Below are 12,752 nucleotides of genomic sequence, written 5' to 3'. Positions count from 1 at the left end.
CCCCCCTCCACTCCCACGCCACCACCACCACCACGCGCCCCCGAGGAGTCAAATCCGCCTTTTGGAGCGTGGGGAGGGTGGGGATATCCGGTGCCTCTCCCGCGCCGGGAGGAAGGGGGAGGGCGGGAGGATCCTTGGCCAGTCTGCGCCGAGCAGATTCAAACCAAAACAAAAAGATTAAAGGAGCAGCGGCCCGGCCGGCGGCGACCCACCCGCCGGACCCGGCTCGCCCCGCTTCCGCGGAGGCTGCGCCGAAGTCGGGCGCCGCGCGCGCGGGGCTGGGGGCGGGGGGAGCGGGAGCCGGGCGTAGCGCGGGAGGGGGAGAGCCGAGGGGAGGGCGCCGGCCGGAGGAGGGGCGGACCCGCCCGCTCCGCCCGCCCGCCCGCGCCGCGCCGAGCCGCGCCGAGCCCAGCGGCCCGGGCTGGGCGCGACCCCGGCCAGCGGCGGCGCAGAGAGCGGGCGGAGGCGCGGGCTATGCTGCGGCTGGCGCCCGCCGGGGCCAGAACCATCGTGGACATGTCGTACGCCCGCCACTTCCTGGACTTCCAGGGCTCCGCCATCCCCCGAACCATGCAGAAGCTGGCGGTGACCCGGCTGAGCCCCAACTTCCGCGAGGCCGTCACCCTGCGCCGGGATTGCCCGGTGCCGCTCCCCGGGGACGGAGACCTCCTCGTCCGGAACCGGTGAGCCCGGCGCGCGCGCCCCGTTCCCGGCCCCGGCCCCGGCCCGCGCGCAGCGCTGCTCCCGGCCGTCCCGGGCCCGCCCGCCTCCTGCGCGCTGGGGCGCACGGCCGGACTTAGCCAGATCCCGGCAAGTTCAACCCGCCGCCATCTGGCGAAGGCGGACGCAGTGTGCCTGTTACTGGTGTGAATATCCGACACCGCGGAAAGTCCTCATCACCGAGGGTTATTTTAATTTGGGATTCCCCTCCCCTCCCCCAGCCCTCCCTCCTCCCCCTCCCACTCCCGAAATAAAACCGACGGGACCCAGAAGGGGAGGCTCCCCGCCCGGCCCACCCGCGCGCACCCACGGTTCCTGCCTTGACATAATCTGTAGGGTGGAGCGGGAGCACCCGGGACGCAGACTGCGACATTTAGGTAAACGTGCTTTGGAGAAAGGAGGCGAGGGACCCGGCTGGCTTCTCCCGGCCCCTCCGTCTCGGCCGCCGCCTCGCAGGGGCAGAGCCTGCGCTTGGGGGTGTGGGTGCGCGCTTCTCCCGGGCTGTGTGCGCGTGGTCGGGGCTGCCGGGTGCGTGTGGCTGCAGCCTGTCCCCGGGGTGCTCCACGGGCGGGCGGCGCGCGTACTGGGCAGCTGGGCCAGGGCTGGGGTGGGCTGCGCGTCGGACGGACGTTCGGGTGACACTCGGGTCGTCCGTCGCCCGACCTTATGACCACCTTCTCCACCCCCACAACCCGCTCCTGAGTGCGTTTCCACCTCACTAAGCTTTGGTGACCGGTGAAGCAACAGGGAGACTTCTCCGTCGGGGCTCAGCGCCTGGGTCCCTTAGCTGGCGCGCCTGCTAAGCCCCGTCCCAGGGGATGTCTGAACGGCCGCTGTTCCAAGGCAAATACTGTTTTGGAAAGGGGGACTCGGTCTTGGCTGTGCACACGTTGTAAATTGTCTGCTGGAGAGAGCTGAGGGTGCCCAGCTAGCAGCCTGCCCAGGTAGCCGGAGGCAGCCCCTCCGGGGTCCACCGTGGAGACCGTGAGACCCCAGACCCGACTGTAGGGTGGGAGAAGGAGGGCTGAGGGGGGAAACTCTTGGAGACCTGTTGGAAACTTAGTGATGGACTGAGCTGTGGGGTGGGATTGAGTGGGGAGGGCGGTTAAGGCGTGCCTTGGGTGGAGGTGGGGGAGTGGGTGGGTGTCCTTGAGAAGGGGCGTCTGGCCGCCCCACCGGCGCACGGCATTGTTCCATTTTATGATGATTTGGCTGAGGCTCTTGCCCTGCCGGGCTGGGGAGCAGGGCGGGGAGCGAGGGGAGGGTGGGGAAGGGGGAGTGTTCCCCTGAAGCCCCCCAAACGCACCTGGGATTTGCCCTGAATGGACAGCACAGGCGGAGCAGCTTTCCAAACAAACTTTGACCGGCAAATGGTTGCACCCGGGCCCTTTATTTTGCGCTCTCTGATAAAAGTAGATTGGACTGTGACCCCCACTGTAAGCGTACACACAAGCGCACGAAGTCTAGAAGTGGGGTATGGGGTGGGTGGAGGCAGGCGCAAAGTTGGAGAACCGCGAGCAGCAGCGACGTGGGACCACCCGCCGCGGCTGCAGGCCTCTTGGCAGGGCGGCCGGTCCCCCGGGCCTCCACCTGCGCGAGGTCACCGGCTCCGCGGCCGTCTCCCTCTTCCCACTGCCCTCCGTTCACGTTGCCGTGGCGGCCGCCCCTTCCCCAAAGGGTTGCCGTCCTGCGGCGGCGGCATGGCCGGGTGCGCGGTCCCCAGCGCTGGCCTGGAGTCCGGAGCGCAGTGGCTGAATATGGCGATGCGTGCGCAGGGGCGCCGGCCCCGTGTTGGTGCGCCTCGGTTTGGGTTGCCTCTTTATTTTTCCCCTGCTCTATCTATGCCACCAATCCCTTCCATAGAAATAGAACGCTTCTGTGAACAACTTGACCTCGAAGTTCTGCCTTGAGTCCGCAGCATGCGGATGGAGCCAGTTGGCTTCGAGCTGGGAGAGGCGGTTTCTTCGCCTCCCCCTTTCCGGGATCCAGGAGAGTCTGCCACCGGCACACGGAAGGAGGTCCCTTCTTACTAAGTGGCATGTTGCTGATTTTTTTTTTTTTTAAGAATAGAGGTTTAATAATTCGCCGCAGGTTGCTTTATGTGAATCCCAGACCAAACCTCCTGTTAGCAGTGTTAATTATTAAAATGTTAGGCAAGCGCCTCTGACTTTCCCAACACAATCTGCCCTGGGATGAATGGAGGAAGCCCTGATTCGCTCGTTGGCAAAGGTGCTGGTGGTGCCCCGCCTGGGTTGTTCCTCCAGTGAAAAGCCTGCGCTCCTCACCGCAGCCTAACAGCAAACACGAATTCCTGGTTCGCAGGGCCCAGTGCTGACTTGGGGTCAAGTCCCCGCGCTGCGCGACCGCTGCGCCTGTGCCCTTGCTGGCCCCGCCGCCTTCTCTCCCCGGTCCCGCTCTGCTCGCAGCCCCGGAGGAGAGGGGCTGGCGGGAAGACACCCCAGGTCGACTTGGCTGGTGCGCCTCTTCCACCTTTTCCGCGAGGGGGTGACGGATGATTTCGTTTCCAAATATTCGTAACGATTTTCTGCCCTGGTGTGAGATAATGGAGCGGGGAGTTTGCGGGGATGGAGCGGAGGGGGATGGGGAGGCGCGGCGAGGCACGGTTTGTCGCTCGCGGGAGGCCACAGTGTTTCTGCTGACTCCAGGCCGAGGTGGCCTCCCCTGCCTTCTTTTGCCCCGCTTCTGGCTGTTCAGGACGAAGGTCACGTCCGGACGACTTCGCGCCCTCGCCGGGCGCCCAGGGCTCTGTACCCGGGACCTGAGCCTCGGCGCCCGGCCTTTGCTCCGGGGAAGCGCTCGCCTCCCGCGTGCAGGGCAGAGGGGCCGGGGGCTCTCGGGACGCAGACGCCGGGAGGGCACCCGTGCGGGTCTGGCCTGTGGCTCCTGATGGGGGTCTTCACAGTGGGGCTCCCGTCGGGCCGCCACAATCCTGCCCTCACTGCGGGCACACAGTTCCGATTAAAGGGGGGTTCCAGGGGTGGTCCCCAAACGCGCGCACCTTTCCTATCTCTCTGTGGCCCACACTCCCGACCCCGGCCCCTGCCCTCCGCGCCCGCCGCCCTTGAACTTGCCTCCCACCCTGGGCAGAATGCGCAGGCTCCTTAGAGCCCCGGTGAGGACCGAGGCGCGTCCCGGGCCATCCTCTTCGGCGACGCAGTCTACGCGGGGGTCCGGGGAGAGGGCGCAGGGCGCGGGGCCAATCCGCCTCGGGCTGCGGCCGCCAGCCCGAGCCTCCCGCACTGACGCCGCGGGCGGTTTGCAGGAAGGCAGGGCCTGGGGCGGAGGGGGGCACAGAACCCGGCGCCTTGGAGGCCAAGGTCACGGGCTGGCCGCCTCCAGCAGGAAGGGCTTGGCAGGCCCGGGTCGGAACTTCACGGCCGGCGCCGGGAATCGGGGTGCGCCCTCCGGGACCCCCGCCCCGTCCCGGGAAGCCGAGGTCAGGGTCGCAGGCCCTGGAAGGCGGCCTCGCCAACCCCGCACCGGACCCACGCACCCCGGCCGACCTGAGCGGGCTCTTGTGGTCATTGGCGTGGAGAGGCCGAGCCACCAGCGCTGGCCGGCCAACCTCCAAGGGCGGCCAGGTCCCGAAGCCGCGACTGGACGGCCAGGGCGGGCTGCGCGGCCGCGGCCACCGCTCCAGCTACAGCAGGCGGCGTGGTTTATGGAGTGAGCCGGCCGCTCCCCGCCCGACGCCTGGGCGCTGTCCCCTCCGCTTCCCTCGTCGTGCGCCCTGCGGCGCTCCCCTTCCGCCCACGGGGAAGTGAGTGGCGAACTGCGGCCTGGACGCAGCCGCTTTGCCTTTTCCCGCGCAAAGCCCCCCACCCCGGGACGCTCCGGCTGGAGGAGGCGAGGACCCGCAGGGCCGCCGCAGAGGGGACGGCTGGCCCGGGCGTGCTTCCGAGCCCAGGATCAGCTGTGCCCGGGGAACCGACGTGATGGGCGAGGGCGTGGGAAGGGTTAATGCGGGAGAGGGAGAGGCGAGGACGGGACCGACGGGGGGCCCAGCCCCCACCCCCAAGCCAGCCCTGCCCGCCCGCCCTGGCTTCCACCCGCGCCTTCCCCAGACGCGGGATGCGCTCCAGCTGGCGCTGCCCGGGGCGGCTCCGAGAGGCCCCGCGGCGCCCTCCCAGGAAGATGGCCCTTCCTGGAGGACCAGGCCCGGAGCGCCGCGTAAAAGCGCAGGAAAGATGGCAGACCCCCACCCCTCTCCAAAAACAGCGCGTGGGCGTCCCAGCGAGAAGCCCGCAACTGCGGTCTTTGTGCAGCGGCGACACGGGCTTGGGAGGCCGCGGCTGCTGGTTTGGGAAAGTGGTTCCCGCGTCCTGCGCGCGGGGGAACAGGAGCTCAGGCTCACTTGTTAGTGTGTCCCGGTGCGGTGCGGGGCCTCTCCGCACAGCAGCCCTGGCTGGTGAAGCTAAATGAAAAGTGGAAATGACCTACTTAACGGGCTCCCTCTGGCCACCAGACCCGCCGTCTGCTTGTGTCATCCGACGGGGAAATGACATTTTTAGAGCCCTCTCCTGGGCATCTGGGCCGCCCCCTGACGTTCTTGGTGGATGGCTGTTTCCCCCTTATGTACCAGGATACTTTTGTTATGAGGTATACTGAGATGAAGAAGAAGAAAACCACGGGGCTGGCAGTGCAGTGGACTGCGGATACCCAAATAAAAATGATCACCTGGTGTTAATCAGGTTCGCTCTCTGCTTCTCGTTGAGGAAAAACACAATGACGATTTGCTTTCCTTTTCCTCTGAAAAGGACTGTAAAATGTTGGATGCACCATAAAAATCGTCCCACCCCATTTTTGCTCAATTAATCAAGATGTATATTTTCACAGCGGACTTGGTTACATCAGAAAGAAAATGTGCTGTGGGCTCCTCACAGCCTCCAAGCCGCCCCCGCGGCCAAATGCAGCCAGGATGACCTTACACATTGCATCAATCTTTACGAATATCATTGTCATTGCTATTATTATCTCAAGTGTTAAATTGTTGCCAGAATCAATACCAGTCTACTTCTCGGGATATATTTCACCCGGGTGTTGTTTTTAACATCTTTGTTAAGAGGCCAATTAATTTCCAACTCATAGTTCCAGTGAAAGTTTGTATATAATGAGGGTTTCCTGACTTCTTTTCTTCCTATTTCTTCTGAAAGAGGACGGAAGTGAAATAAATAACTTGCCGATTGGAGAGATACGAAATTATCCCGCGGCTGATGAGGGAGTAAAATACGCCGAAACTCAGGGGGCAGATCCCCGATGAGCTAACACTTGTTTGATTTTTTTTTTAACTGAATCAGGGCAGGAGTTTTCTCCCATTCTATAGGACTGGGAGCTCAGCAGCCTCTCCACCAGCACCAGAATTAGAGAAATTGTTCTAAGCAGAATCTGGGAGCCTTCACAAAAGAAGTCTCTCAATGGCTGTGTTTGTTTTCTTCCAGGTTTGTGGGCATCAATGCCTCCGACATCAACTACTCTGCAGGCCGCTATGACCCCTCCGTGCAGCCTCCCTTCGACGTGGGCTTCGAGGGCATCGGCGAGGTGGTGGCCTTAGGCCTTTCAGCCAGCGCCAAGTACACGGTTGGCCAACCTGTGGCTTACATGGCGCCTGGCGCTTTCGCTGAGTACACAGTGGTGCCTGCCAGTGTTGCCGTCGCGGTGCCCTCGGTGAAGCCGGAGTATCTCACCCTGCTGGTGAGTGGCACCACCGCGTACATCAGCCTGAAAGAGCTGGGAGCCCTGGCCCCAGGGAAGAAAGTGCTGGTGACAGCAGCCGCAGGGGGCACAGGCCAGTTTGCCGTGCAGCTTTCCAAGAAGGCCAAGTGCCACGTGGTGGGAACTTGCTCCTCCGCCGAGAAGGCTGCCTTCCTGAAGTCTTTGGGGTGCGACCGGCCCATCAACTATAACGCCGAGTCCGTGGCCGCTGTCCTCAAGCGGGAGTACCCTGCAGGCGTCGACGTAGTCTACGAGTCTGTCGGGGGAGCCATGTTTGACTTGGCCGTGGACGCCTTGACTACCAAGGGGCGCTTGATAGTCATTGGCTTCATCTCTGGCTACCAGAGCCCTACTGGCCTGGCGCCCGTGAAGGCCGGGACGCTGCCAGCCAAGCTGCTGAGGAGGTCCGCCAGTATCCAGGGCTTCTTCCTAAACCATTACCTCTCCGAGTACCAGGCAGCCGTAGGCCACCTGCTCAAGATGTGTGACAGCGGAGAGCTGCTTTGTGGGGTGGACCTCGGAGAGCAGGCCCCCGAGGGCAGGTTCACCGGGCTGGCGTCCGTGTTCCGCGCTGTCGATTATTTGTATATGGGGAGAAACACCGGGAAGATCGTGGTGGAGCTGCCTCACTCGGTTGGCAGTAAGCTGTAAAAACAGAACAATGGCATCAGTCAGAGGAGGAATTACGTGAGCTCTTCACGCTGCCGATGGACTCAAATCAATTCATTTGTACTTGTTAATGGATATAATATTTCTTAAACAAAAGCAAGGTGTTACTGAATGAGTTTCTCTTTCTCTTTCTCCTGACTCCCCTCTCTCTCCTCTTTTTTTTTTTTTTTCCTTTTGCTCCTCCCTTGGAAAAAAACAAATGTGCTAATAAAACTTCCCTAGATGGCTAAGAGGTAAAACGTTTACGTTCAGTTCTTTAGTCATGGACGATCTCATTCCAGATTTTATTGTTCCAGGGAAGTGAATGAGTTCCTCATGTAAGATCTGATCGAGTCAGGATGTCGTTAGCGTGGTCTCAACGTGGTCTCAGCGTCGGTCTTGAGAGCCGTTCCCAGACCCTTTGTTTTGGGAGAGTTTGCTCTGCTCATCCCAGGGCCTGGGAGACACTGCGAAAGTCAGCCATAGCTCTTCAGGGTCCATACATCCTCAGGAAATGGCCCTGGTGCTTCCCTGGGCCTTGCTACCTGACTGCCCAAATGAACAGCTGGGGTGAGCCCTCCTCCCCCCGTTTTATTTTGTTGCTAGAAATGTGCTTCGTGAAACACAGATGCAGTTTCACGCGGTGTGTGTGACTGTGGCTTTTGTCCACCATCATGCCTTTGAGGCTTGCAGGGGATGGGAAATTTCTGTCTCCAGAGTGGGTTTTGGAGAGGAAAGCCACAGAGATTAGGCTGACTGTTAAAAATCAGCACATGCAGCGGGCAGGGGGAAGCATGGGTTCTTGGAGCGCAAGGCGGCGGGATGAGGGGAGCCTTCCTGGACGCCGCCAGGGTTGCCCGCGGCGCCCTGCACTGCATGGCGACCCAGAGGATCCCGGACAATGCCTCTGCTTCCTAGAGGTGGTCAGGCGTGGGAGGTGGAAACACAGGAGCACTCAGCCGCCCCGTGGACCCGTTTCACTTGGTCCACGTGTCCTAGTGGATGCAATGCTGCCGGTCACCATCACCGGATGTCGTGCTCATGTGTGCAGAGCGAAACGTGCACCTTCTCTCTCCTGAATCTGCCTGCATCTGGCTTGCCTTCGACCCCTGGTGCCCCGAGACCACCACAGCTTTCATCACCAAGCTGAGAGATGCTTTCTAGCCAGGGGTCGGGCCCACCAGGCTATTCCTCCAGAGTCCTGGGGTCAGTGTCTCTCACGTGCCCAACAAATAGACTTGCAGTTAAAGAGGCTCCGGCAAAGTTGGGCGCCATGCTTAATTTTTCCTCCTTGCAGCCGAGGAGCAAGGAACTCCTCCTGCCCCATAGCCGTTAGTATCTATTTTACAAGATTTACTCATTTTCAGGTACCTAATGTCGCTGCTAGCATGCATGCCCAACAATACAATTTATATGGTAAATGGAACCAAATAATGGCTTCACTGAATGTTATGGCTGCACTGAAGGGAAATGTCACGGTAAATAGCTGCCAAATTATGGATCATGCCGAAGTGTCACAACTGCACCAAAGACAAATAGCACTAGAGGCTACTGCCACTGTGACGCCTTTGAGTTATGAAGAAGGGTAGCGGCCTGATGCGAGGCTCTTTGTGTCCTCATTATGGCAAAGGGTTACTGGTGCAGGGGACAAGAAAATCTCGTCCAATGTGGGGCTTAGTTATTAATCTGTCCCCTTCAGTCCTAACAGCTGTAGCAAAGCGGAAAGAGGCTCTGCCTCCCTTTCACACACACACACACACACACACACGAGGGGCCGGGGGAGGCCCAGGTTTTAAGAATGGAGCTGTGCCCAGGAAATGATTGGTAATGGGAAAATGCCGTAATAAAATAATCGAATCAAAGAATATTATTAAATTTAGCATAGTGTATGTCTGAACGGCTCCGTGGCTTCTTATGCAGATAGATGTGTGAAATGCAAGCCGTAATGCACTCTCTGCCTTTGTGGGGACCTCAGGACTAAGGACATTACCAGCTAAATTGCTTCTTCTAAACTGAAGTGAGTCCCGGTTTCTTTCATTTTAATGGGAGGGTAATAAAGATGAAAGACCAACATTTTAACTGATGGATCCCTTAAGCTACAGAATGGAAATTTGTTATGTTTTGAGGGCATATGCTACATTCAGCTGTGCAAAAATAAAATTCAAACACCCAGGTTTAAACTAAAATGTAATCTGAAAACCTGTTCTCTCTGTCCCCAAACTGAAAATCCACGGGGCATGCTGTTTTCATTTATTCCTAGAAAACAAGCATGAAAGATTCCGCCCATTCAGATAATGCCAAAAATATGTTTAAGCTTTTTTTTTATTCTTTTGAAAAATGATTTGTAAATTGAGGGTCATAGTTCAACGTCAGTTTCATCTTCTGGGATTATTGTTCAAGACCAGCCTCTAATGGGAGGTGAAATGGTGCTATGGTTTCAACACCTTTCTTCTGAACTGTATTACATATCACAAAAAGTACATCCATAATTCAAGGCCATTGTCAGTCTTTGTTTTAGAGAAGGGGCCAGGGCGGAACAATCACAGTGGATAAATTATTTCTCGGTTCTCAGCGTGGCCTTCCCTGCACGTTGGGCTTAAGGTCACTGGCCGGGCAGGGGGGAAGGAGCCTGCCTCTGGAGAAAACCAGGAGTCCAGCGTCCGTTCCCATTTGGCTAGGGCCTGCAAAGAGCCAAATGCTGTTCCTTGCGATCTGCTCTGCACACGACGAATGCCCACAATGTCGTCCCTGTTCACTCTGAGGGTGACTTCTGCTGCGAATGCGACTTCAGCATTTAAAAAAAAAGAAAAAAAAATCAGGGAAGAGTTTGCAAAGAAAGGACAGAAGTTTTGCATGATACGTTCTAGAAATTCTTCTATGATTTCATCTGAACGCAGTTTCTTGGGCAAAGCACAGCCTCTGCGAGCGGTCATTAGTATTACATCCCGTATTTATCTAATGAAAGTGCAGTGACAAGTAACTGCTTCTTATTAAAATAAAAGTCCTGCGTTCCGTACCGGAGGAGCAGTGCAGCTAATGAGGATGTAATGTCCTCGGAGCAGCACGCTTTCTGTGTGCACCAGCACAAGGTGCTGCAAACTTGACAAATGATATCATTTAAGACACATGCCTGCCTTAGGGACCTGGTTTTTTTGGCTTCCTGTTTCTGGCTTTTATTTGGGTAGCATTTATAATGACCACCCGACGTGTACCTGGGTAATGCTTTAACCCCTTCTTAGAGCCCGCAATTAGCATGAATTACTGCAGTCAGGGTTTCCTTTAAAACGGGGTGGGGGTACGGGGTACTAAAAATATTTTTCTTGATTACTTTACCACATGCACATGTGGGATAAATGCCGTATTTTAGATTTATCTAAAAACAGATGAGCAATGTGCAGCTTTCAGAGTGAATACAATGAAAAAAGCCCAAGCTCTATCGACTTTGGACGATTTCCTAGGGGATACAAGTGTTAGGAGTACAACTCAGAGGCAGACTGTCCGGATTTGATGCAATCATAATTAACTTCTGCACTTTCCACATTCTTTCTCTATCAAGTGTTTTGTTATTTATAATACTTAGCTAGAGACAAAAAGTTGTGCAGACTATATCATTAATTTTGCAGTTTGAGTTATTTTGCTTTTTTTTAGGGGAGGGAGAGAGTTAGATTTTCTGTAACCAATTTTCCAGTTTTGGCCCTGAATTAGACCAGAATTAAATATTTAGGCTCATGTTTCAGAAATCAAAATGCAATGCTGGATTATCTTTAGTGTGAGCGTGGCCATTTTACACGTTGAATTCTGTCTTTGCTATACTTAGCACCATGCAGTTGTAGCGGGAGTAAGTGTGGTATGAGAACCTTACTATGTTACCTTCAGAAGACTACGGAAAGTTAGAAAAGAAAAAAAAAGATGCAAAATGCACAAATAATGTTTTGCCAACTTGTGTCAATCAGGTCAAGTAATTCTTGGAAGCAGAGAGTTGCTATCCAAAGGAAGGCAAATAAGGTGCACATTTTAATGAGGTGCGCTGGAGTCTTCTGTGTAATTCTTGCACCAGATCTGGAGAGGCGAGGAGACGGACAGCAGGACCGCCGTGCCTGGTGCAGATTGCTTCCAGCATGTGTTCTTGGTAGGAAGCTTTGGCCAAGGTAGACCCAATCTTCGCTGTGGATGAGCTCCGGAAGTGTGTGCGGGGCCCCCAGGCAGCAGGCTAAGCACCGTGTGGAGGCCGGTTTGGGAGAAGCCGATATGAGCTTCGGGTGTCCTGAGAAGCATTGAGCCCGAAGTGCTGAGGTTTGAATGGCCCCCAAAGTAAGCGTTTCGTTTGAACGGCTCTATCTGGCAGTGTCTTTCTGCCAACACAAAATTAAAATAATAATGAAAACACACCCTGCTGATGGGTGGTAGCATCCAACAGGAAAGATGAATTTGTGCCTAGGGCTCAGAAAAATGCTCCCTAAAATCAGCAGCTGAGGTGTGCTTGGGCCTCCTCGCATAACAGGCTGAGGATCTCAGGATGGCCCCGGCAGACGGCTTTGTTTGGCAGTGGAAGATGGAGAGGCACACTTGGGGAACCAAGGGCATCCCGCTTAGAGCAACACCTGGCCCTGGTCCCTCCCTGTGTGGCCGGAACCTGGGGATCCTCAGCCACGTGTGTAGAAGCTGACAGCTGGGAGGAGGCTGTGAGAAGATCCAGGTGCCCTTTGAACAGTGAGGTTGGGGACTGAAGGGCTCATTAGTTCTACCTGTCCAGAGGTGAAGAAACTGGGACCAGAGAGAATAGAGGAGTCCCCCAGACCCGAAGGGAAGCTGGAAGGCAGGGAGAGTCCCTCCCCGCGCCAGGCCACCTCCGGGTGGCTCTCGGGATCAGTCAGCGAGGTCCTACTCATGGACGAGAAGATGACAAACCCAGGGTAAGGGCCTGTCCAGTCCTGACCACGGAAGGCTGTCCCGCTCTCACCCCGCACGAGTTTCCAGATCAGGATTCTGCATCATCCCAATACCACACTGAAAACTCAGTGGATAGGAGGCAGAGTACCCACCACTTGATTGCAATGACACAAGAAAGGTCCGCTGCCTACCGGCGTATTCTTGTCTACCAGATAAAGAAAATCAGGCCCAGAGTGCTCATTTTCTGGAATGACCTCCCCTGCTTGTTTCTGTCCGATGCCAGCCAGGAATGGTCAGGCGTCAGGATCTCTGTTTTGGTAGCAGATCTAGAATCCGCATTGCTCCATCGGAAGTCAAGTCTGCAGCCTACAGACCCAACAGGCTGTGGGAGCACGGCTTCATTCCCGGGAAGCAGACGGTGAAGGGGACCTGGGTGGGGAAAGACGTGAGTGGGTTCACGTGCCGTCCTCACGTGCAGCCAGAGCCTCATCTTCCGTACAAATGACAGATCATAATTAAGGCTCAGCAACAAGCCCGTCAGAGCCACCTGACATTGAACATCCACGTCTTTCCCCGTCACTTCTGTCTTCCTTCCCTCCAACTCATGCATAACAAGCGTAAACTTTCAACTTTACATGAGCAAATCCTTTCCCGAAAGAAACGGCTTCTTTTAACATTGAAAAACCACTTCACGGGAATGGCAACAATGTCAAAGGCAATCACGGTTTGTAGAAACCTCATTTCTCACCAGGGGACTGGTG

The 12,752-nt window shown here is 56.8% G+C and overlaps 1 protein-coding gene across 1 annotated transcript; it reads left to right on the top strand.

Annotated features, from left to right (window-relative positions):
* Positions 1-411: 411 nt before the first annotated feature.
* PTGR3 (prostaglandin reductase 3) lies at positions 412-7,361 on the top strand. The gene is made up of 2 exons (XM_062201808.1): positions 412-683; positions 6,180-7,361. Exons 1-2 carry the CDS (start codon positions 475-477, stop codon positions 7,102-7,104), a joined length of 1,134 nt encoding a protein of 377 aa, XP_062057792.1. The 5' UTR covers positions 412-474; the 3' UTR covers positions 7,105-7,361.
* The last annotated feature ends 5,391 nt before the right edge of the window (positions 7,362-12,752 follow it).

Source organism: Lepus europaeus, chromosome 9 (assembly GCF_033115175.1).
Source record: "Lepus europaeus isolate LE1 chromosome 9, mLepTim1.pri, whole genome shotgun sequence".
In the NCBI taxonomy this organism is placed as follows: domain Eukaryota; kingdom Metazoa; phylum Chordata; class Mammalia; order Lagomorpha; family Leporidae; genus Lepus; species Lepus europaeus.
The sequence above is the reverse complement of the archived record's forward strand: the minus strand, read 5'-3'. Positions and strand labels throughout refer to the sequence as shown.